The 26,360-nt window shown below is 44.6% G+C and overlaps 1 protein-coding gene across 4 annotated transcripts in view; it reads right to left on the bottom strand.

Annotated features, from left to right (window-relative positions):
* The window catches only part of TRMT1L (tRNA methyltransferase 1 like), a 274,234-nt gene that overhangs the window by 211,095 nt on the left and 36,779 nt on the right, over positions 1–26,360 (bottom strand). For all 4 annotated transcript variants that reach the window (XM_069231501.1, XM_069231499.1, XM_069231498.1 and 1 more), the window contains exon 4: positions 6,006–6,068. In XM_069231501.1, coding sequence (XP_069087602.1) covers positions 6,006–6,068 — 63 coding nt within the window. The remainder of the gene's footprint in view (positions 1–6,005; positions 6,069–26,360) is intronic.

Below are 26,360 nucleotides of genomic sequence, written 5' to 3'. Positions count from 1 at the left end.
TTCACAGCTCCTCTGCGAATTTCAGTGAATTTTTTAATGCTTATTTTGTTCTGACGGAGTCCCCGAGGAGACCCCAGCACCTGCGCTAAGGAGTCAGGGTTTTTGTACCCTGCCCCTTTTCATTTTTTACTTTAACTTTTTTTTGGGACTCCGCCGAGTAGAATCTCAAAACGGCTGCCAACAATTCCTGGTTGAAGGGATGGCAACCAACAAGGTTGCTGCACGAGAGCAGAGCTATTTGTGAATTTGTAGCGACCTTGAATATACAAATTTGGATTTCCTTTAAGTTCTCGAAAACTACTGAACGGATTTACACCAAATAACAAAAAGCGTGCTTTCAGGTCCAAAAGCAAGCTTTCTGACAACTTTGGTGTAATTCTGTCCAACAGTTCAGGCTGTAGTCATGTAGACGAGATTTTCACAAAATTTTCAAAACTAGTTTGACACTCACTACAGCCGCTGTCTTGAACGTTTCGGGGTGATTCGGCAAGTGGGGTCTGAGAAAAAGGAGGAGGGCGGGTTCCCAAAAGCATTTTCCCATGCAGTTTCCCATAAGGATTTTGAACACAACTACATCTCGAGCCACTGGACGGAATTACACCAAATTTGGCAGAAAGGTAGCCCTTGGTCCAGAAGGAGCCCTTTTTGTTATATCTATTAGCCTCTCCGGGGCATGGCTAAATGTTAAGTGAGCAGGGCTGGACCTGTGCAAAATAAAGGAGGCTGGTCCCGCTGCCTCTCTCCTGGAGTCCTTATTAGCCCTGGGGGCCGCCACCCTCTTATCCCCCGAGGTGCCCACCCTCAGAAGATAGCAGTTTGCTGTAGCTTGAAGGGGGGGAGGGGGGGGGCTTTGACAGCTCCCGCCAAGTGAGAGCAAACAGTAAATCCGCTCCCAGTGGACAGGAGCTGGAAAACTGCTCCTGCTTGTCGGGAGCAGACTTTTAATCTGTTTTCCTTCCCACTATCAAGCAGGCAGGCAAACAGATGAAAGGATTGCTCCTGCACACAGGGAGCAGCACTTTTAGCATGTATTACTTGAAATAACTTTAACAGCTGAATTTCTATGGTTTTCTGCAAGTAAATTCAGAGCGTAACTATAACATCCCTGTAACCCTAGGTTTTTTCAGGGAATTTCTAAGTTTTTTTTTTATGCTAATCTCCAACTGAACGTCCCTGTAACCTTTGTTTTTTTGTAGTGAAGTGAAAAAATATATATCTTACAGATGATTAATTATGAGGGCTTTTACTATTAAAGAGAGTGCTCTAAGGAACTGCAGACAGCTGTGAGTTCAGCTTACATCAGTAACAGTGGTTACACTATAAACACGAGCAAACAAGTTCGCACCATGTAACAATTTGAAGCTACTTATACTGCTCCCAGATTGCTCAGTGATTACAAACAAATGCATTCAGAAGCATGAAATTATTATTGTTGATTATATTCACACAAAAACTATAACTTGAAAAAAGGTCTCGGTTAACTATTGTGGTGAAACTAAAAATACAATTTCTCTAAGGCATCATTTAATAGAACGTGTTTGATGCATACCACAATTTTTTTTTAATTTTTTTTAAATGAAAGTGACCCAAGTGCACTCCCTGGTATACGTCCTTGCATTAGTGCAGATTTATTACATCAGGAACTCACAATAGTTTACAGAAGTAGGTCTGGAAACCGTACTCCTAGGAAATTGCAGTAATGTAAATTTTCTCATGAGCAATTATGCACAGGTATATTTGTTTTATGGGAAAATCTGCAAATAGTAAATTCACCTTCCCTACGCCTTCCTCCCCCCGCCTCCCCATGTAAGAAAAAAATGTTTTACTCCTGTCTTTGTCAGGAGTACATTTCCAGCTTTTTTTAATATGGAGATTTCAGAATCATTGGTGAATATCTATACAAATCTAAGTTCCAACCCTAAAACTTTCACTTCTTGGGAGGGAATGCAGAATCAGCTTCTTCTTAAATATTCAAAAAGTTTGCAAAACTATGCAAAATTCTAATACATCATCTATAGTAATTGTTGCAAAAAAACAAAAGAACTGCGAACAACAGCTGCTTAATTTGTTGTTCCTGTGCATTTGCTGTAACTTTTTACTGTGGGTGGCAGGTTTGTTGTAAATTTTACTGCTTATGGTATCTAATTATGCAAAGTGGCATAATGGTGTAATTTTGGGAATTTCATGTAACAAGTGTAACCCGAAGTTCTCAAAATTAATCAAACATAATTTGAATGTTGTCCAGGCCCAGTAATTATCAGCTAGTCCCCATAGGGAATACTGATGCCGATCTGGTTTCACCAAAGCAGAAATACACAAAGTGTATCCTTTTGTGTGGATATTATTGCTCACATTCACCACACGCTCAGGCAGGTAATTGGCGTGAGCGGGGGACTGCTGTGTGGCGAGGGGTGGGACAATGGTGGGGGACGGCAAGGGAGTCTGTAGTCTGCCAGCGGGAGCCTTAAATGTCATATATGCGCCAAGGCTAAGGGCTGGGTAGGAGTATGAAAAAGGGTCCAGGTTGCAATGGGGCCGGTAAACACAGACATCTTCTCGGCTGTGTGGGAACAACCCCTTACGACTGAAAAGCGCACAGAAAGGGGGCAAAATCAGAACCTTGATAGAAACTCTGATATAGATTGAGCTAAGGCATAATTTAAGAAACTATTATCAGAGGTTTTATATAATGAAGACGCTGCCATCATTTGTCACCTCTTTGCATGGCACCGAAACAGATTTTTTTACAGGACAAGTAGCTCTTTCTGAAGCATCCCGTTCGTCGAGCAAGTAGATATTTTATAGCTATATTATGAAATCTCACTCCCGTGTTAATATTTTTTAAGTTGGTGGTGGCAAGTGAGTAGACTGCCATGAGAAATGAGGTTTTTGAACTGCTGCCAATATGTAACGGCACAAAGATAATTTTTATTGACAACAAAATCACACATGTATTCTTTTAAAAACATGTTTTGCAGACAAAAAAGAAAACAAACTTTTATGATTAAACCATGAACTGACACAAAGTTTTTCCTTCGCTGCCTGTAAGAGTGGTATCGCACAGCGAAAAAATATTTTGTACCATAAACTCTGCCTCTTGAATAGCAAAGAGTGGAACGGAAATACTGTTTGCCCCACAAATTGGAAGCTGGGACTTTATGTGAGGCTTAGATAACACTCTAGCGGTTTGTGAAGCTCAGTGTCTAGGCCATGGTGGGACAAGCTCTTTGAAAGAGCAGGCTCGAGAGTAGGCTGGTACTGCAAGGGGCCTACGAGTAGGCAATCTGGGAACTAAGAAACTGGGTAAGGTAGGTCTTGTGGACAATATGCACTAGGTGCTGCAGATCTTTTGGCATTATAGGCATCATAGGCTTTGTGATAAGTAATGTGCATGAACTTTGAATTGTATAATTCCCTTCAACTGCCTGTAAACCCACAGCTTTGTAGCCAAGATAACTGAGAATTTGTGCTGGAAACTGGAAAGGGTCAGGCACACTAAGGGGGTCATTCTGACCCCGGCGGTCATGGACCGCCGGGGCCAGGGTTGGCGGGAGCACCGCCAACAGGCTGGCGGTGCCCCGCAGGGCATTCTGACGGCGGCGGTTTGGCCACGGTCAGAAGAGGAAAACCGGCGGTCTCCCGCCGGTTTTCCGCTGCCCAAAAGAATCCTCCATGGCGGCGCAGCTCGCTGCGCCGCCATGGGGATTCTGACACCCCATACCGCCATCCTGGGCACTGCAGGGGCCCCCGTAAGAGGGCCACACTTTGAATTTCACTGTCTGCATTGCAGACAGTGAAATTCGCGACGGGTGCAACTGCACCCGTCGCACCTTCCCACTCCGCCGGCTCCATTCAGAGCCGGCGTCCTCGTGGGAAGGTTGTTTTCCACTGGGCTGGCGGGCGGCCTTTTGGCGGTCACCCGCCAGCCCAGTGGAAAACCCAGAATCACCGCAGCGGTCTTACGACCGCGGTGCGGTATTCTGGAGGGGGGGAACTCTGGCGGGCGGCCTCCGCCGCCCGCCAGAGTTAGAATCACCCCCTAAGTATGCTAGCTAGTCGATGTAGTTAGAGGTTGGTTTGAAAAATATTGGGTAGGATGACTACTGGTTCCCAGTCTGGTGAAATGTACATGTGCAAAAACAAACACGACCTGGGGCACCTGAGAAAGTTAAAGTTGAATGGCGAAGGCACATCACTGACCTGTTGGTCATGCCCCTACTGAACTCAGCTGCAGCAAGAATCACACAATTCTCTCACAGTTGTCTTGCTGCCAGAAGTCCAGTTACTCTCGGACATTGACAGAAGACACTCTCAGCCCTTAGGGTCAATGCTGGAGGAAGTTCATTCCACCCAGCTTGTGACAGACGAATCTCACACACTGAAAAAAGCAGGTCACAGCCCGCAAAAATTCATTCTCTGCCAACTCTGACACAAGCATATAGTGAGTATTGCAGTACTGATGGCATATATAGGAGATGCAGATCTCCTACGCTATCAATCTTGAAGTGGTCAAGACATACATTTTATTGACTAATTCACTGAGTTGGGATGCAAGAATATATCCAAGTGCTCTATCCTCCATCATGGATGTGTGGAACCACCATGCTGGAATAGACAAGGAGGGTCTGCCCTAACCCATATTTGACAGCAGTGGGTGGTGGTCTGATATAGCTTTACCCTTGCAGGCAAAGCATTGTAATGTTAACCACCCTATCCGGGAGCAAGTAGAGATTGTGGAGCCTCTATACATCCGGTGGCACCCAGAGGCAAAGGCATTGCAAAGATATTTCAGCATTTTGTGCAGTCTTGGAAGTGGAGGATGGGATCTGTCAAGAACTGCATCAAGAACACTATTAGGATCATGACCCGAGAGCCAAGGTTATGCGTTTACCCTGCCAGATGCATAGATAGATGGTCTAGAAAGGCTTGTTGATCGGTATGAGAAGCATAAATATTGCCTATAACCAAAGGATCTCTGTCAAGCCTACCTTCAAGCAGTAGCAATCTCCCCTCCAGGTACAAGATTGAGTTGTGCACCACAAAGAGGGTCTCCGCCCTATCCGAAACCAAACATCCTCTGGCATATGTAGAGTCATTTCTGATAAATGTATGACCCCACCACCTTCCTCTGTTGTCTTATTCCCTCACCCTGGGTTGTACTGGATTTCTTCAGGAAAGCTAATTGCCCCAGCATTTAAGCAGTGAATGAACCCTATAGTGTTTCATCAGGTTATTTATTCTCCTTGTGTTCCAGGTAATAATGGTATAGTTAGTTAATACAGGCATTGCGATTGTAAGTGACGGGAAGTGAAAAAGAGATCCCACAGTGATCCTGACTGCCCCACCGGTATTGTGTCCCTCACCACCTAAAAAGAAATGTAGTAATGCATGCACAACTAGACTAATGGAACAACAGAAGAGCTAAAAACAAAACATAATAAACAATTTTTGAAAATCATAATTATATTCATTACATCCAATAATAGTTCTTCTTTACATACATAGTTTATGTTGTTTGAACTAAAATGCAGTAACATAATTTGAACAGTAAAATCTAATAATTAATATGAGCTTCTCAAACTAGCCTCCTATGAGGATAAAAACAATTGCAGACAGAGCACTAAGCCACAGTCAGGGGAAAGGTTCCACTGATCAGGAAACCAGGGATCAGACCCACTTCCAAACCCACAGACCAGAGTAATTAAGGGCTACAGCATAAAGAAGCACCTTGTGGCAGTGGTTTACATCAACAGAGGGTCCGGTGCATACAATTGTTGGAATGCTATATTTAGTCTTTAGATCCGAATGATAAGCAAGTTGTGAGAAGAAACATATAACCCCTAGTATGAAAGGTATGGGCTAAAGTAATACATCCTTCACAAAAGAGCAGTCATCTTCCCATTAATCGGAAGAAAATGTCTCTACATCTGCTAGGATACAGACACTTTCAAGTTTCATCTTTTCACCTATTCCATAAACTGAGATTAGATTAAATGACCACTTACCGTTGGTGATGTTAGCCAGTTCCTCGAGTTCCCCAAAAGTTTGCACTATAGATATGTGTTTCTCTGTTTAAAAACAATACAAAGCACAATGAAACTGGAACTTAAGACGGTATGCAATAGTATACATGGCTGTGTGCTACAACTGCTCAGCTCAACTAAACAAAACAACCTAACTTAATTCACTAGTGAACTAGGAAAAAAGAAAAGCTTCAGTCAGTCAATATTCTTTATTTCAGCATTACACCACAAAAGACAAAGTAGCTACAACTATAAAACATGTAAAAAAAATAAAATAAAAAAAACAAGTATCACGAAATAAAACATTTACAGTTAAACAACCAAAGCAAAGTTAGCAGCAGCCTCCTTAATATTAATAAACTCCTGTCGCGCACTTGCACTAGAATAATACAGCACCAGAGTGGTATAAACAGTCAATCGATGTATTAGATTAAAGGGGGACGATTACCAGTGCTAGCTTCCTTCCCGTGTACCACATTACATATAAAAATTTAGAAAACGCACAAACAATAGGTTAGCTAGTGTCCATTTAAAAAAATCGATAGGCCTCTAAATGCTCGCGTATCTCTAGATTTCTAAACACAGGAAGACTACACTTTCCTCCGGACTTACTACAAGTGTGGCAGAGGAAAAGAACGTGGGCTTCAGTTTCAGTGGGTCCACCATACGAGGGGTGGCCTGGTTGTCAGTTAACTTTGCATTTGCCCTTTTAGAGGTATAGGAAAATAAGGGCAGAGTGCCAACCCTGAACTGCACATCCAATTTCCTGGCCAAACTTGGTTCAATTTCATCCATTAAATGTTCTAGGTTATAAAAATCTTTATTAGATATAAAATTGTTACTCAGTGGTCCTAATGAGGAACTAGACCGTGTTAAATGTAAAACATAAGGTTTATAATCTTTCATAAAATTGGCTTTGGAAACACTGGGGCATGCCCTACTAGGATCGTCCCACAGACTGCCTCTCCCCATATTCCTCATTGTGGATCCAACATGTCTTAGTCAGGGTAGACTGCCTGCACCCTGCGTACAGAGGATTTCTTCCAGGGCTAACCTGTAGGGGGATAGTTCTAGTGTAGCCCAAACTCTCCTCCTGACATTGGCCTAAAGGCTATCTCCTTCGAAATTGGTCCTACCCCCATATCAAACCTGATTGGAACAACTGGTGTATTAACAGGAAGATTCAGCAATTGTCTCAAAAAGGGATTCTCTAGTCGACTGAGGGAATATGCAGATTTCTGGCCCCATAATTCAGCCCTATAAAGTACCGCCTCCAAGGCTTGAGCAGTATAGATCATAACAGCAGGGGAAATGGGCTTAAAAAAGACCCCTTGATGTACCTTAAAGTTCCCACCAATATGATATTCCAAGCTGAAACTTTGCTTAGAAACGTGGGTGGCCCAATCCATCTGTTCACTGAGGGTAATGCCTAAGTACTCAAATGTATGGACCTGTTCTAGACGAGTACTATTTATACTGGGGTTTAATCGTGAGGGTTTACATGGATTGAAAAACATTTTTAATTCCCTTGCCTTACAAAACCTGCTAAAATTATATAAGGTTTTCTGTAGCCCTATGGGGGTTTTGCAAAGAAGGAGGTTGTTGTTCGCAAACATAAGAGCCGACACTTTATAAGACAATATCCTGGGAGTATCACTATCAAACAAATTTAAATGTTCCACCAGGCCATTTATATATAGTGAAAAAGGTGTAGGGTTTAAAACACATCCCTGCCTTACTCCTCTGTTGACCACGAAAGGTTTGGACTACTACACCAACTTGTCAAAACGCACTTGTGCACAATTGTGCTCATATAGTCCTATTATAATGGCAAGAAGATAGGATGGAACCCCCATATCATACAGAACTCGCCACAGTGTTCTCCTGGGAACCAGGTCAAAGGCGCTCTTTACATCTACAAAGACCATGTACAGTCTGCCCCCTCCAACACTACAGTGGAGCAACTGCAGCCTAAACACCTGGTCAATCAGTGAATTTTTATATCGGAAGCCAGATTGAAAAGGGGGTAAAATCGCATTGGCCTCCATCCATTCATTCATGCAATTTATCCAGGATAACTCTAGCAAATATCTCCTCAGTGGTGTCAATCAAACTGATTGGTCTGTAATTTGTGGGCAAAAAGGGCGAGCCTTTTTTAACGATAGGAATTAATTGAGCTCCCGCACATGAGTGGGGAATGGGCATCCCTTTCATGATCACATTAAAAAGAAAAGTAAGATAAGGGCCCCAAGACCCCAGGCACAGACAAGAATAAGTCCCTAGGAATTTTATCTAGTCCTGGGGCTTTATTTGGCCCTCTCTTTTTTAATGCCTTGCTCACTTCATCCAGTGCCAAGGTGTGTTGCCCCACACCATTCTCAACCTCTCCTCACTCAAAATATCGTTAGCGTTAGGCTTACTGACAGGAACTTGCTCCACTAGATTATCATCATACAGACTAAAAAAGTGCTTTATTCAAGCTTATTCAAGGGTCAGCAGAAATATTGCTAGCTACCTTCCCAGCATGCTCATGGGTCCCCTGAATTGACCAAGTTCCAAAATGCCACATGATCTTTACGTTGGGCTGCACTGAGTAATTCTGCCCATCTTCTCTGTTCGCTTTCTTTCTTAGCATATTGAGTACTCTTTTATAGACTACCCTTTGTTGCCCAATGAGATTTTTATTCTCGGCTTTGATCACATTAAGTAGCGACAATTTTGCTTCCCGACACTTGCCATTAAACCAAGAAGGGACATGCTTCCTTTGTCCCCCACACGACTGACCTCAGTACAAAGGACATTCTTTAATGCGCTATATAGCTGGAAGGGTATGTCACCAAACTTTAATAAGGAATCAGGATTGCCTAATGTGAGAGGCAGATTGAGAACTACATCAATGCTCTTCCCGAAAGAGCTGCCTCAGTAGAGTTTGAGACCGCTGGACCATACACCATTTTTCTCTATGTTTACTGGCTGTCACTAGCAGTCTATCATCAAGGGGATCACGTCTAATTGCTGTAGTACTACATGCCAGAAGGGCAAGATCTAAATGCTAGGGCGTTGTGATCACTATCAGGTCTTATATTAATTGCCATGTCTTCCACGTACACCCACAATCTGAGATCTAACAGTATGTATTCAATCAAACTGGTACACCCCACCCTATTAAAGGTGTGTATCCCCTTCCTATCGGACTTTGATCTCTCATTGCAGGCTTGCAGTGAATGACTTAATACAAAAGCATAAATTTGCAAAGCCAGCACGTCTTTTTTTTAATAGGGGGATACTCATGGTCTGAATCGACCAGAGATTATTTTCTGCAGTTGAGATAGTCTCACAATCATTTTCACTAACTAAAGGTTTGAATCGGCAATTAAAATCCCCACCGATAATTTTTAATGTTGACCCAGGGAGAGTGGCCAAATAGGCAGAGAGTCTCCACAAATATTGATTCCTGTCCACATCCTACAGATCTCGAGTATAAATTATATACATAAACATTTAGGAAGGTTGAAAAGGGCAGGCAAATACAGAGGCTATCGTCAGACGCTATCTCAACTGGCTTAATAGTACAACCAAGATGGACAACAACCCATATGGTCAAACCACCAGAAGGTCTACCTCTTCCCCCTAGTTGCTTTTTTACAGTATGCGGCAAATCCCATGGCAGTCACATTTAGCAGCTAGACCAGCAACATTCCAAGACAGCAATCTGACTGCTGTGTTGGCCTGCCCCTTGGCTACAGTAATCTTGGGGCCAGTATAATCAGCCATAACGGAAGGACTTGGTAGAGGATCTCCATCAGGGTTGTCGGGGCACTCGTCCCTATCTCCCTGGGGCCTGCAAAGCTGGTTTGGTATAGAGCTTGACCTCTCCATACCCCAGAATGAGGTAACAATTGTGTAGTAGAATAAGAGACCCAAATATCACAGTCCACTGGAAGTGGATCCCATCAGAGCCTCACAGATAACTCCCCAGTTGCGCTCCATGGGGCCACATAATTGGTCTTGCCGTGGTCACTTGGAGGCGCAGTCTTCCTCTCCACTGCTTGTGATCCGACACTTCTTGGAACTACCAGCCTCCGCCGCCAGAGAATACTTTGGGAGGGAGGGGGGCATGATTTAATGAGTCAATCATCATCCAGGGCTTCATATCTGTTAGCAACTGGAATGTTGTATAGCCTCTGTAAAACACACCCATGTGGAGGCCCCAATGTACTAAGAGGGCTCCCCCTAACTCATTTCATATGTTCCCTTCCAGGTTGAGAGGGGGGTTTCTAAAAATACCCCAAAGGGAGGAGAGTGATATCTGTACCCTTGACCCCTTCCACCAGGAGCCTTCTGACCAAGTCCGAGTTTCTATATTTGTAATGACACAGTCCCCTGGGCGATCAATCCGACCATTACCAATCCACCTTACCCTACATGTCAGTACAATTTGGATGCTGCTGAGATGGGGAAATTTGCGTACTTTAATAACCAATGGAGGCACTTATTGGCCAATTCCTCCTGCAACTTTTTCTGGCCTTTGTCCAATGGCCGGACTCCTGTCATTATTACTATGAACGGACAGCATGCATGTGGTAAGTTAACTTTAAGCAACAGGGAAGTTTCCCCGGTCAATTGGCTAAACGCCAAACCAGGTTGCAGGGGCTGATTGCTCTTTCTTTGGACGAATTCATGGACTGGTCCGGGAGTGAGAAGTTGGGAAGCTGTCCAGTATGAATCAAGTTTTCAGTGACTGGCAGCCTGTCATTCTCACAAATACCAGCACTTAAGACCTGAGTGGTGATTAGGTCCCCACTTCCAACCTGAGATGTATCCAGAGGTTTGTCTCCGTTAACAGCATTTTCCAGAAACTTTATTTGCTTCTCAATCTTCTCCAAACAGGTCAACATTGGCTTCAGGAGTCCTTAATATACATGCCAATCTATTTCCCAATATTCAGGAGAAACTCCTCCTCCATAAGCGGCTTCCCTCCAGCAACTAACTCCAGGAATCGCTTTACTGACAACCAGGTCCTATCTCTGGGCTGCAACCCTCTGCCTCTTAGGTCTCTTGTTACAGAACTCTGGTCTTTTCCTTTTTTCCAATATTATGTTCACTGGATTTAGGGGCTATTCTCTCCCCCACAAAATTGCCCCAGAGGGAAGCAAGGAGGATTAGCAGATTCTACAATAGGATCGTTGTAACTCACTGCTAAGAAACGAGGAACAACTAGGCAAACAGTCTGAGCAGCCTGGCCAGTATCTCCCTAATATGCCTCCTGTGACTCATCTTGGGCTGGAGCTAGGTCATGGAAAGGGAGGGAAGGGGGGGATGATGGCAAGGAAGAAAGAGACAGCCTTCTCTTGCCCAACTAGATCTCCTTGTAAAGGGCAGCCACAGATCTTTGCAAGAAGCCAATCAACGTGGAGTTTACGGGGGGTTGGAGACAGATATGGCCTTCCATTTGCCCTTGCTGGAGATTCCAGAGATTGCTAAACCAATCAGTCAGGCCAACAGCACTTATATATGGGGCCACTCCAGCTCTACATGGCACAAGGTGGAGAAAATAGGCACAAAATAACCACAGTACCTTAATGGGAGCCAATTACACCACCACATGGGTATCTGCTGGACCTCCATTGATTAGAATCGACAGGCCAAGAGATAGGGCCCAGCCCGGCCTCGCACAGCGGGTGCTTGCCCCAATTAAGTACAGCAACTTCGAGTGTGAACACTAGTGTGGGCGTGGCCATAAGGGGGAGTGTGGTCCTGTTTTGCGGACCGGCTTCAGCCCGCTGCTACTCCAAAACGCAGTCCACAAAACAGATGCTTGCCCTAATTAAGTAGAGTGTCTCCAGGTGCGAACACCAGTGTGGGCGTGGCTGTAAGGGAGAGTGTGGACCTAGTAGTCCTATTTTGTAGACCACCCCCCCCCCACTGCTACTCTAAGACACCGTCCACAAAGCAGGTGCTTGCCCCAATTAAGTAGAGCGGAGAGAGTGGGTCTGGTAGTTTTGTGTTGTGGAACAGCCCCCTCCTCTCGCCCGCTACTCCAAAAAGTTGGAAATGTTTCCCTTTACAGCTGGTACTCAAGATCTATTATAAAACACCTAGGAAGAGCAACTCAGAAATAGGAAGTTCGGGATAACAACATAGTGTATTCGGGGACGTTCTCCTTGGCAAATCCCAGTGAGTGGTGGGTATTCAGCAGAAGTAAAAGAAACTAAATAGTGCTAGAATTAACATAGTTAAACTAAAATAGAAAAACCTGATATTCAATATAATTAAAAATAAAATTTGAAGGAAAATATGACATGCCTTTATTCTTTTCTCTTTAAAAAATACAAAAGGCTTTTTCTACAATTTTTACATCCAGGTTCTGTTCCAACACATGTAGGCTCTTGTGTTGCTCACAGCTATACTACTCATCATCAGCAAATAAAAATAAAATACAAAAGAATTTCTTCAGACAAGCTACAGCTCCAACTAAAGTTGTAGCAAATATAAACATAATATAACCAACAGAAACACTTGCTAATTGCATAGCATCCATGAATAGAACTTCCTCTGTCTCTTTTCTTTGATGCTCATCAGTGAAATAAGTACTGTGTGCATGCCTTTCTTGGTCTTCCAGATTATTTATCTTAACTATTGCCAAAAGTGATGTGCCTTTCAGTACATCAGGAAGCCTTGCAGAAGGTGCCTGAACTTCTCACTTCGGGGTACTGCCAGCAGAGATATCCATAATGGCTCACTCCTGGGGGCACATCGTGCCTTAACAAGGTGTGGAGGTGTCAAGTTAAAGAACTGTGATACGAATGGGCCTACCTGGAGTTGTGAAAGGCAGTCCTCCCTCCTCCTCCCCACCCCCTCCTAGCAACTGGGTACCCTGGGGCTTTCAGAAACTGTATGCAGAGCAAGCACAAGGCTCTGCTCTCGGAAACACAGGTCATTAAAATTAGGAGACAACTTTCACCAGACCACTGATAAGCCACAGACAACACAAAGGTGGGACTGTAGCTTAGTTGGTTGAATACCTGTTTAGTTAAACAAGCAATCGAGAGCTCAAATCTCTAATGCAGTCGAACTCACAAAACGGGGCCAGGACCACTTCAATAAAGAGTTCAGTCATTTAGTACAGAGATACCTCATCGTTTGAGGACAAATAGGGCTACTGGCCATGGCATAATGGACAGGAGTCAACCTGGAAGAGTGGGATCTCTGTTATGATTCCAAGGAGGGGCATCTGGCAGAAGCAAGTACCTCATAACCCAAAGATTCAAGTAGGATGTGGGGATATAGGTGGATGATTGCATGCACTAAGTGGTATAAGAAGGCCAAGGTTACTCCAGGGCAGTGTTTCCCAATCTGTGGGTCACAAGTTGATTTTGAGTGGGTCGCAAAAATTCCATTAAATAAAAAAGATGCCTTTAAACTCTGTATTAAATTTGTCACATTTGCTGCATTTCAAAGACAGAGTTCAAATGTCAGGCTATGTCTTCTGACAAATTGACGCATATATATTTTTTTTACCACCGGATTGACGTTTACAAACTTCGCTCACTTTACAGTCAGAGAAAGAATACTAAAGTGAATAATGAAATAATCTTGCTGGGGTACAGACAGCGCAAATGGAAAGGGTGCAGGATGTCACTTTTTGTAACACACAAGAAAAAGAAATTATCTGTAAATACACTGTATACATTCAGCAGTTTTTTATAATTCTGAAGTGTAATGGAAGCCAAGAGTTTAGTAGGATCAAAAGAGATCAAGACACTGCTTGGTGATGCTCAAATGATAAATATTCACTGAAACCCGATTTACGCACATTACTTTTGTGGGCAATATAGTTTTATCAGTAAAACTGTATGTCTGGGCAAATTTAGTGGCCATTTGAATGAAAAATGTGCTGTCTGTAGATAACAGAGTGCTACCAAACAATGTTTTAATTAAAAATTTTTCAGAAAATTCACCGGCTTCATGTCTATTAAAGCTAGGTGGGTTGTGAAAGTTTGTCATTCTAAAAAGTGTGCCGGAAGCACTGTTTTAGAGCATTTATCAAAACAAATGCCATGCCACATCTGATAGGTCGCTCTGGGAGGGCACCCAGGTGAAACCAAGGGGAAAAGGATCAGATGAAAAGAGTGCACACGGGAACCGTGTTCACTATGAGAACATGCATTGGCAATGGGTCTCATGTTTGCTCGAGTTAGAGCTATTAGCGTTGTAAATTCCTAACTGGACTTTGCTTAAACTGAAAGTGAAAAGGAAAACAGTTGACCTAAGCGAGACGATTCAAAGCACCATTGCTGCAATGAGCATGAAGGAGAGACTCAAAAAGAAGTTTGCAGTCAAACGTATCGGCAATCATGCAATTATCCATGTAGCATGGGCAGTCTGCAAGGCAGTAACAAAACCTCCCCAAGGAGGAACAAACGTAAATCATTTACCAATGATAAAGGATTTTTGAAAGGCAAGCCCACAAAGGAGTGAAAGTGATGGGAATACAATGGGCACAGTTAAAAGCCCACAATGCTTACTACAGATCAAAGCGCATTCGCGCTCGACCTAAAAAGGATGACAATGGATCACTTAGGGAAGAGCTGGGCCACCGGCTTAAGATAGCACTAAGGGCATAAGGTAAAGAGAATCGGGAGAACCCTCAAGTAGCACCCTCTGATGCCAAAGATCAATTTGATGAAGAATGGGAATTATTCCTGGGACACAGCGTTGACCTGTGTAGTGAGTTTCCCACGGGAGGTGGGAAGATTCAGCATCAGGTGAGCAATGCCTAGATCTTGTCCCAGGGCAATAAAGATGAAAGAAATATCGGGAATCCTTAAGGAGGACACAGACACAGAATCTAAAAGGCAAAGGTTTGCCATTGTCAAAAGAGCAAGATCACCATGGGAAACCCACAGAGAAGTTGAATACTAAGGATGATTTCATCCTAAAATGGAAGGTGCATCCTAGATCTTTATACTGGGTGCCCCCGGACAACGTGAGCAGACACCTCATGGAATGGCTTAAGACACATCCTTAAACAGAGAGGCCTGCAATAAATACAGGGCAAAGTGCCCTTGGCCACATACTGAGGACAAAGGGGCAGTCACCCCTGAAGTAGACACAACATTTATGAAAGACCTGCAGTCCGGATCATTAGCTAGATTTCTGAAGACTGCTTGCAAATATCTTAGATTTGGCTGAAGAGGCTAAGACTACGAGAATTCCAATGGACCCAGATGTTTCAAGAAGTTGGGCCAAAAGACCTGCATGCTCTCTGAGTAGCACAAATTGTACAATAGCAGCAGAGAGACGAAAGGGCTTTTTTTAAATTAAAAATCAACTTTAAGTTGGAGGAGCTTGCAGTGAGTGAAGATGGGGCAATCGCACAAGGATAAACGTTCAAAGACTCTTCAATAAAAGAAGTAACTAAGTTTTACGGGCAACTATACCATGCTTGAGAAGGTGTCATTGTTCCTAAAAAAAAGGTGTTTGGCCACAGGTGTTTTGGCATGGCTAGTTGAGGCAGGTGCCACTTGGCCAGCCACAGCTCCTTGAACAATTTAACTGGGTACAGATACAGCCAACAATGGCAATACAGAGAGAGGTCATCCTCTTCTTCCTATCCAGGGTCGAAAGAGGTTGAGGTAGGCGTTGGAGAGTCTGTCAGAAGTTCCACAATGATAATTACTGAGCTGAGAAAGATTCATGCTGAAGATGTGGCTCTGGGGACAATATTAGCATACTTTGTGGGTTTGTAGCGAAAATTCTGCCACGACGCCTGGTCTTCCAAATGGTGGAAGGTTTTTCAGTAGAGTGTGTATAAGAACGTTTCCAAGGTGTACTGCCACATCCAATCATTTTTTCCAGAGCAGAACAACTTCTGCTAGACAGACAGGCCAAGACGTTATTGCACAAAAGTACCATTCACCCAGCAGATACACTGGTCCTTGGTTTTATGAGCAATTTGTTTTTTGATTGCTAAAAGGAATCATTACAGTTGAATCCAGTTATAAATCTCAGACAGCTGAATCCTCCCTGGCGGTGAAGCTTTAACAGCATTGGGGATAGTTTAGCTCCAGGCTAAATTTCCAAACAGATTGCTATTTCAGCTGGAGATGCAATTCAGCAGCAGTGGCAACAGACATATTTCTCCAGGCCTGGAGCCCTCAGCTCAATTATGCTTTCCCACTTTTTCAGATTATTCTGAGAATGGCCTTATATCTTCATGCAGCGGATCTGATCCTGATCATGCCATGCAAGCCGACTCACATTTGAAGCCTGCATCTCCCGAAATTGTTAGTTCAAGCACCATGGCTAATGCTCTGGAACAGTGCTATACTGACTAATTAATCAAAGGACACTCATCCCTTAGTAGGAGACGGCCTTCTCAAATTGACGGTGCATAGGAATTCTGGAAAATATAGGACATCAGCTTACTTTTCAGAGCAAGCTGAGTAGTTCATTAAGAAATTCTGGGCTCTGGGTACACTAAAAAGTTAACAAGACTTTGTAGGGCTAGATAGCCTGGCTCGTGTATGAAACAAAGTTTGCATCTCTCTCCAGCACCTGTAGCTTATATTTTTAATTTTTGAACTAGCCAACAGAGGAACTTGTATGGGAACATTAATTCTTGTAGCTCATCAATTTCAGCAGGTCATGTGTCTGTAAATGGGGCATTGGGAAAACAACATTTCAGGTATAGACTATTGAAGGATATAATGGATGCAAGCTTCCCATCAGCCATTTTATGAACCATTAAGGGACATGAATAAAGTGTTTGATTTGTTACGGTCTTTTTGGCCAGACCAATGAAAATCTGCCTTTTTAAGGTTGTCAGGGAAGCTGGTCCTGCTTTTTATGCTAGTGTCATGCCGTACAGGGTCTGAGTTCCAGGTTTGGATATTGTAGGCAGATCTTTTCACTGAAAGGGGTGATTTGTAATTTCGAGAACTAAAATGAATTCTAGATCCGTTTCTTAGCTTGCTTTTTTTTTTTATTAATTAAATCAACCCCTAAGCTGTGCATGGTTAAATTCTTCAAAGAGGAGCAATGAGACCTAAAAGAGTAAGGCAGTTGATAACACTGAAATCGCAGTTAATAAGCAACGGCTTCTCCCATTTTGACAAGATGGGTCAATTGCGTTTATGCAGTAGACAGGAGTGGATACCTCTATTTGGGGCTAGTTGTGTTATAGAGAAGCGATGGCTTCAAAAGCATTTTAAGTTGCTATGCATTTGGTATATATAATTAAAGCAGCAGCCTGATCTGGAAAGTCAGTCTTTAAGGATTTTTTTTTAAACCTGTGGATAGAGTGGCTTCTTATGTGTCAAGTAAGCTTTGAATTAGCATAATAGGAGCAAATGTGTCTTGACTCGAATGGATATTTTCCAGACAATGCTCAAGAAAGTCTGGATTCTTTAAAAGTCATGGAGGCATGTATTATCCCACCCTTTAGGAAAAAGGATGGAAAACAAGATAGTTGTTTTAGCAGAAAAAGAGAAGAAAGAAAGATTTTTCTTGAGATGTGATGTTTATAATGTTTAGTAGTTGTCTTGGTGATTGCTCTTTTTTTTGTTACTCTGTCAGGATGAATGGTTATATTTTTTGTTAACAGTGGACGTGCAGAAGGAGGAGCGGTGGAATTGTTGGCTGAAGATGGCATGCTGGGTTTTATCTCGGTTAAACAGGATCACAGTATAATGTGTCATGAAGGACCTTTTGCAACAAAGAGAAGAGGCAGATGAAATCATGTTCGTGGATGTTATTTAATGGCGACGTGTTTATATTTAGTACGAAGTGCATTGCGACCGCGAGGAGGAAGCAGATCGGGCAGCACTGGACGCCACGGTCTGATCCGAACATCCCCACGAAGGGCTCACACAGCCTCCATGACCCCCACACCCCCTAGCCTCCCCAGCCTCTCCGGCCCCCCCTCCCTCACAGCAGAACACAGAGGAAGCAGGAGGAGGAAGGGAGAGTGAGAGGGAAGGCAAGTGAGGCGAAGCAGGTGAGGCACAGCGCGAGTGCGGCAGCCGGTATGCGGTTGCCGGTAAGAGAGAGCCCAGCCCTCTTCGGAAGTGGCCCAGCCAGGCCTGGGTGCGGCTTGTTGGGAGGCTGGTGAGACCCACTCGCCAGCTGCACTCTCCTGGGGGAGGTCCACGCAAGGCACCCCTGCCTCAGCCACAGAGTAAGGCCAGGACGAGGACCAGTAGGAGCCAACTGGCCCCTCCAGGCCCCCAAAGCTCATGCCAGGACCAACCGGGCCAACCAGGGTTATGGCAGGATCCCAGGGCAATCAGCAGGGCTCAGCAGGATCCGGGAGGGCTCAGACAGCACCATCACCAACAGCAGCAGGAGCCAGCAAGCTGGCCACCCCAGGCCACCAAGCTTCCACCAGGACCAACCAGGGCTACAGCAGGATCACAGCAGGGCTACAGCAGGGCCACAGCAGGGCAACCAGCAGGGCTCAGCAGGACTCAGCAGGACTCAGCTGGATCGGGAGGCACAGATGGCCCCATTAGCAGCTCAGCAGCCCAGAGGGGGCACACTCCAGGAATCAAGGTACATGCGCCGCCACACTACCAAATACAATTTTCCCAATCAGCAGCGATATTATCAGCCACAACCAACAGACTCCTAGAGTGGGTGGGAGCAATAAGTGACTATGAGAACACGCAGCTCCCTCCTCCTGAGTGCCCACGACAGGATCCAAAACCTAACGAAAAAAGGGAAAGCAGCACCAAACAAGCAGGGTGGGGGAAAGATGAAGCGCGCTTGCAGGCATCAAAACACAATAGAGGCAGACCCCCAGAAGGCCAACTAGCTCGAGGAGCCAGAGGTGTGTACCCCCGGAGAACATAAGCAGGGACAAGGAGGGAGTCAAAGCACCAGGGGTCAAGGAATCGACAAGAATTTCATAACACTGGGGAAAAAAAGTCTGCTGCAAACCTCCTCAGGAGGAACATTCCCAAGACCACAGCCAAACGGGAGATCCTTCAGTGAAAGCGCCATTACAATCGGCACCTCCTGGGAGACCGCTCCCCCCAAGTAAAGCAGCACAAGAATCCATGCCGGACCTGTCCATCCCAAGTGCACCAAGCACTCAACCCTTCCATTTAACTTATGACAATTCATTCGAGCACACCATCGAACCCCAAAAGTGGGAACCCCCTGTATCTCCAATCATAGTGATAAAAGGCAGGGGTGGGGGCGGAACACCCAGAAACCACAATCCCAATGAAAACAGCATATATAATAACCAGGAAGAACTGGGTCCACCATCACCAGCACCAGTGTCAGCAAAACACTCTAACTCCCCCCGCTGGGAGGCCTCACTTACACAGGAAGAATCAGAGGAAGTCTTCAACAAAGGAGCGGAGCAGTGTGCAGAGGAAGGGGGACAGAACGCCCTCCTCAAACACACAGAAAAGAGCGTTTAACACCCCAGCACTACAGGGGAACAGGAACTTGAAACATCACAAATCCACAACCCCACGGACACGAAGGACGCACTGCGGACCGGTTGGGAAGCCCTAAACAACACACTAACGGCCATAACCAATGCAACAATCTTTAATACAGACAAACTAGACATCCAAATTGAAATTCTGCTAAATTTGGCAACCACCACAATTGGAATAGACATTAAGCTGGACAAGTTAAATGCACACATTCGAAGAGCACAGTCCCACACGGAGGCCGACAAGGGCAAGGTAAATCGGATATACCAGTGTCACTGTAGCCCAATTATAGATAAACTCCAAGAACTACCATCAGTCATGTCCATATTAGTGACAGATCTAAAACAGGAATTGTTCCAGCGAGGAAACATCAAGCAGCCCCCACAGTGCTCACAAGACACAAACAATCCACAAAAAAGAACATCTACCCAGTCCACCCAGGATGCTGCAAGTCCCACACAGGTTTTAGGATCTTCAGTCACGGGCGCTAACCAGGAACGCACAGCCACAAATGGACCCTTTATCCCTGTCCTTTCCTGGAAAAACAAAAAACGCCTCAGGAAAATGCTCAATAAAACGGCAACGGAGACGGAAAGTAAATATTCATGCCCCCCCCCCAGCCACTGCAATCATGGCTCACCAGGAGGAAAATCCAGGGCAAATGAAAAGCAATCCACAGCCGCCCAACTGTGTGACTCAAAGTCACCACCCACAACAGTTCAGCGGATGCCCCCATTGCCCAGGAACAATCCTACAAGGCTGTAAGAAGAAGGAAAAACAGGATAAACCGGACAGAAAATTACAATAGGAGACTCAAACGGATTAGAATTCAATCATTCAGGACCCAAAACCGAGACACAATCCGAAACCCCAGAAGCAACCACACAGCTTCCATCAATGAAGACGACGGATGGTCCCGGATCAAATCATAGATCTATCCCTAGCCCAATGACACACCAGAAAAGAATAAGTGAACAAGAACACAGTAAGAACCAGCTCTACTCAGACCAATGCAAGGCTATCACACAGGAATCATTCCTTGGAAGGGCTTCAGAGGGCACCAGCAAACGGATCGGTGATCCCAACCAAGAGGGGTCAACACACTGTACTTCAAAGCCAATAATGTCCTATCCAAACCCTCCATACCACCAGCAACACACAAATATCATGAATCAGGCGACAGCCGAATCAGAAGAAAAGGCAACCATAGACGCAGTTACATCAGCCATGCACACCACAAATGGCGTGAAATCAACAATCAAGCTGACTCCCCCAAAAGTCGTAGGCATTAACACCCTTACTTTTTGCCCTTCCTACAAATCTCAGGGCCCTTAGGACATCCTTAATCGAGCCAATCTTCTGAGAATTTGAGGCGCAATCCAAGGACTAGAAACAATAAGTAGTAAAGATCTGCAATACGTGGCCCTCATAACACCAAAAAAAGGCGACAGAATTGAAAGTACCGAAGTCTGCTTTAACAGCATAGAAATAGTACAGTTAGTGCGGTCCAATTCAAAGACATTTGAAGAATGGAGCATAGAGCTAAAGGAAGCGTGCAAAGTAAAATACCCCTCCTTTCTAATTCTGCAAGAAAAGACCAATAAAAGGGACAACTTCAGGGCAGCGAATCAGCAATCTGTTTTGCAACACGCTAAAGGGGCTACCTCTACCTTCACCGAGAGCCCAAGAGAGAGCACTATATCCATCGCCCACGGCATCTCACAGATAAGGCATTGTCAGGAAGGAGGACAGCAAGATGAGGGTTGCTGTAGGTACAGATCCACTTATCGATCCTGACGGAACCCTGGAGCACAATGACAGATCCGGACGTTGCCCTGCCAAAACTCACCCAAATGGCCCAATGCTGTCCAAAAGCAAATTGTGGGTCACTAATATATTATCCTGGAACACTGCAGGGGGCAGTAAAATCAGCCAAATTTGGAAGCCTTCTTGAACGACTTCAACATCATCTGCCTAAGGACACCCAAAAGGCGGCCTCTCAATCTACATAACCACACGCAAATCTTTCAATACCAAGAGCATAGACCTGAAGTCAGCTCATATGTTAGCTATTATTATCGAAAACTGGATGTTGGAGCCAACACCGACGCCCATAATAATAACAAATATTTACATCATCCCTAACATGACTCGTAATCAACACCTGCTAGATACAACCGAAAAAGATTTGCTAGCTCTAAAAACGGCATTTGGAAACACCCCCTGGATCATCACAGGTGATTTTAACCTCAACATGGCCAATCATGGCAAAAGAAGCTCCCAGGAAGGCACCCTGGACCAGTGCCTGGGCGAAAGTGACCACCACCCACAAACAATGAAAATAGAGAATAATATCGCTCTCGCTGCTCCACTACAGAGGATTGGCGAACAAGGCCCAGGAAGCCACCTTCATCGCATAAGATGGTCCAACAAGTACATGGAGAATAACGAAGTATGGAAAGCCAACTTAACGTCGGATAAAATGGAACAGGTGGACATAATTTCAAAATGGGAGGCCACATTAACTTCATTAAGGAATCAGCTGGAGCCCAATCAACAATCCAATGCCGGCCCACTACTGAGCAGAAATGGCTGGTTCACGCAGACATTAAAGCAACAAAGGCAACAGCTGAATAAAATTGCCAGACACCTAAAGAACCATCCACCAGGCAACAGCTACCAGAGTACCTTTCAGGAATTAAGAAAGGAATATAAAAAGGCAATATGGGAAGCAAAGCAAGCGCAAATTGATCAGGAATGGATCAAAATTGTGGAAGCCACTAAAGAAAAGAACAGACGGTCACTGTGGTTTATAGTCAATCAGCTGGAGCGCAGGACAACCAGCACCCAAAGTAACCTGATCCCGGAGAGAAAGTGGATAGAACAGATCTCCAACCTCTACGGTAGCCCCAACATAGTGGAGCCATCTTCCACCACAAGCAGTGAGGCAAAGCCATTATCTATCCAAATAAGAAACGTCGAGGAACAACTACGGTGCTGCAGACAGAGTGGGTCTCCTGCCAAATGGTCTCCCGGCAGGAATACTAAAACACGACCTTGCCCTTTGGACCGGCCTGCTCTGCAACCTTTATAATGCCAGCAGCAGGGAAAACAAAATTCCAGATTCCTGGAAAGGGGCAATTTTCCATCCAATCTACAAGAAGGGCCCCTACGGGAACCCAGACAGCTATTGACTATTGACTATTGACGCAAAAATATTTGAGGGTCTCCTGCTGGAGGCTCTCAAAGAATGGGCGAGCAAATTCAATCTAATACCTCTGAATCAAACCAGCTTCCGGCCTTCGGCAAGCACTTCAGACAACCTGATAACGCTAGCCATGCTCCCTGAAAAATATACAAACAAAAAAATGCCTCTTTACACCTGCTTTGTGGACTTGTCCAAAGCCATCGATTCAGTGGACCGGAACAAGCTGTGGTGGAAACTAGCAAACCTTAATATCCCACCAGAGCTGTTAAAAGGAATACAGCTTCTGTTCTCAGAAAATTGGGCAAGGGTGAAAGTGGGAAACAACGGAAGAGTGTCGGCCAGAATTCAGATAGACAGAGGTGTTAAGCAGGGCTGTGTTTTGGCACCAATGCTTTTCAACCTTTACGTGGCAGATCTGTGCTCACAGCTAAGCATCACTGGCTCCCATTCTCCCAAACTGAGCAACCATCCCGTAACAGCATTACTATATGCAGACGACATCGTCTTACTGAATCTCTCAGGTACAGGACTCCAAAAAGTGCTAAACACCTTCAATCAATATTGCACAACTAATGAGTTAGTGGTATACATCGAGAAAACCAAGGTAATCATTTTTGGGAAACGGATAATCAAGAAAACTAAATGGTTCTGTGGGAATCAATTAGTCAAAAGAAGTGGAAGCTACAAATACCTCGGCGTCTGGCTACAGGGGCGCTGGTCGCATCACCTGCACCTAAACACCCTGAAAGTAAGGTTGGCATCACTGCTTGCATCAGTCCTAGCCCTGGCCTCAAAATTACAAACTCCAATCTGGTGTCCACTACTTACAGTGATAAAAGCTAAATTCCTGCCAACCCTAACATACCGTTTGGAAATATATCCAAGCAAACTGAACGACTTTATGAACACTGCACAAAGCAAGGTGTTTCGCCTTCTCTTCCTCCTCCCACACAGCTCCTCGCCTGCGCAGATTAGGCTGGAAATTGAATTACAAGATCAAACATTAGTTCAAGACGGGGCATTACTCAAATATGCATCCATGCTAAGACTGGCCCAACCAAATACTCTAAAGGCACTGATTTGGGAGGAAATCAACATAAACCAGGCAGAATTCCCAAATCCCTGGCTAAAGAGGGCTCTCGCCATAAAGCATCTGCAGGCAGAGGAGTTATGGCAAAAGTCCTTACCCCATAAAAATGTCAAACAACTTTTAAACAAACAAATCAAGATGCTTTCCTGGCGCATGGACAAAGATAAGTTCAGACTTCGATCTCACGCTTGGATGACAATTAACACATACAAGGCTCCAACAGCTCAACCTTATATGGCAGAAATATTAAAAACGTCACTAAAAATAAAGGTGCTACATGCCAGACTCGGACTACTACCCGCATTAATGAACAAACTAAAATGGCTTAGACCCACAAACAACAGTCGATGCAGACTTTGCGCACATCATCGGGAAGACTTCATACACATCCTTTGTATTTGCCCCGCTCTATTGCCCTGGAGAAAGATGTATCTGAAAAACATTTTTAACACCAATGGTATCAGAACATGCTGGCAGGCTATCCTGTTTAGTCTGAAAGGTTTGACTCCACAACACATGGCCTGCTTTGCAAAATTTATTTTAAAAACAGAACATTCCTTAAAACATGCCACAACAAACCATGATGAGAAAACTAGCCTTCAACTGGCATAGAAAAGGAACACTGTCAGCCCCAGGCTTATGAGTAATGGCCGCAGCATCAACACCAACGGCACTCTACCTACTCAACCTGTGAACTGAACTTTTATCTTTTTATCAGGAAAAAAAAAAGGCTTTCTGATGTTTTGCTCCTAGATTCCCTTCGAGTAACGTCTAATGTAACAGTCAGTAACTCAGTGTTGTCCAGTAAGTAAGACTATACATTTCAAGACAATCAACACATGAACAGGGCTTAACTGGACTAAAAACCACAAGGAAAGCAAGAATGTATTAATTGTTTTATGGTTTTTAAAGTCTCCGCTTGTACGGTTGCAATGATTTTAAGTAATTACGCAATAAGGCATAAACTCCCAAAACTCCCTTAGCATGTTGTTTGTATTTATTACATCAGTCATCGGTGCTGTGGTTTATTTAAATAACTATTGTGGTGAATTCTTTGCGTCTGATGCGTTGTAAGGTTGAGAGAACTATATAATACCCACCTCTGTCTCTTTAATATATTGCGGACATTTTTAACGTTGCCTACAAAATCTCCATTTTGCTAAATTTTCTACCTAATGCCCAGACTATGCCACTTGGAAAAAACAGAAGGAAAAAATAAATTATACAGCTAGCAGATCGCCAGAGGAACAATCCAACCAAAAGAGACCTTTTTTCCCCATAGCAGTCTGGCTTATTAATCGAAATGTGAAATGAAGGTGTTGTTACAAGGCAAATATGGTCTGTCAACAGAGGTTAGAAAGTGGCAAGTCAAGGTTATCAGTAGGTGAAAGCAGCACCCCCTAAAGCCCTGTTTCATTATAGTGCATGGCATCCAGAGGAGGACGTTTTTCAGCAGAACACATTATGGCCCTCATTACAACCCTGGCGGTCGGTGTTAAAGCGGCGGTAAAACCGCCAAAAGGCCGGCGGAAAAAAAATGGGATCACAACCGGGGCGGAAACTGCCAACACAGACCGCCACGGCGGTACAAACAAACAGCCTGGCGGAAGACAATGTACCGCCCACTGTATCATGAGAGGCCAATCCGCCACCTTTTCCGGTGCGGATTCACCGCGAACAAAAACACGGCGGAAACAGGACTTGGAAGGAAAACCGCTCACCTCTACACACACCACGAGGAACCAGGACGTCATAGAGCCGGAACTCCATATTCTACCAGCCATTGTCTTCCTGCTCCTCTACCAGGAGCATGAACGCCGGCGGCGAAGACCACGGTGAGTCCTGCACCTACAACACAGGCGAGGGGGAGGGAAAAGAGAGTGACACACAACACGCAACACCCTCACCCACTACAACACACACACAAATACATGTTGACACATTACATTTACACCCCCCCGGAACAATGCAAGGACAAAAGGAAATGATTGTAACGATTGTAATCAATAAAAATCCAGTACTTAAAAATATATATACACTATTAAAAAATATATACACCAAGAATTCAAGTCCATGTACTGCACATGCATAGTCCGTGGACCAGTGGGCCCAAAATGCATGGGCGAAGCCCTCACTCAATACCCGATCAAAACGAAGAGAACACTTCAGGGGCATCAGATAGAAATAAAACAAGCACCTCAGGGGGAAGTGAAGGGGGCGGGGCACCTCAGCCAGATGAGTGCATGACGCCAGATCTAAGAGGGGACTCCATGCCCATTGATGTATCCTGGGGAGTGCAAAGCCACAGTCTCACAAGTCTTTCCAGTGGGTGGTTTGCCCACTGCTGCTTCCTGGGGAGTGCAAAGCCACAGTCTCACAAGTCTTTCCAGTGGGTGGTTTGCCCACTGCTGCTTCCTAGGGAGTGCAAAGCCACAGTCTCACAAGTCTTTCCAGTGGGTGGTTTGCCCACTGCTGCTTCCTGGGGAGTGCAAAGCCACAGTATTACAAGTCTCTACAGTGGGTGGTTTGCCCACTGCTGCATCCTGTGGAGTGCAAAGCCACAGTCTCACAAGTGAATAACAGTC

Source organism: Pleurodeles waltl, chromosome 4_2 (assembly GCF_031143425.1).
Source record: "Pleurodeles waltl isolate 20211129_DDA chromosome 4_2, aPleWal1.hap1.20221129, whole genome shotgun sequence".
NCBI classification, from domain to species: Eukaryota; Metazoa; Chordata; class Amphibia; order Caudata; family Salamandridae; genus Pleurodeles; species Pleurodeles waltl.
Note: the sequence above shows the minus strand (reverse complement) of the source record. Positions and strands in the feature narration are given on the sequence as shown.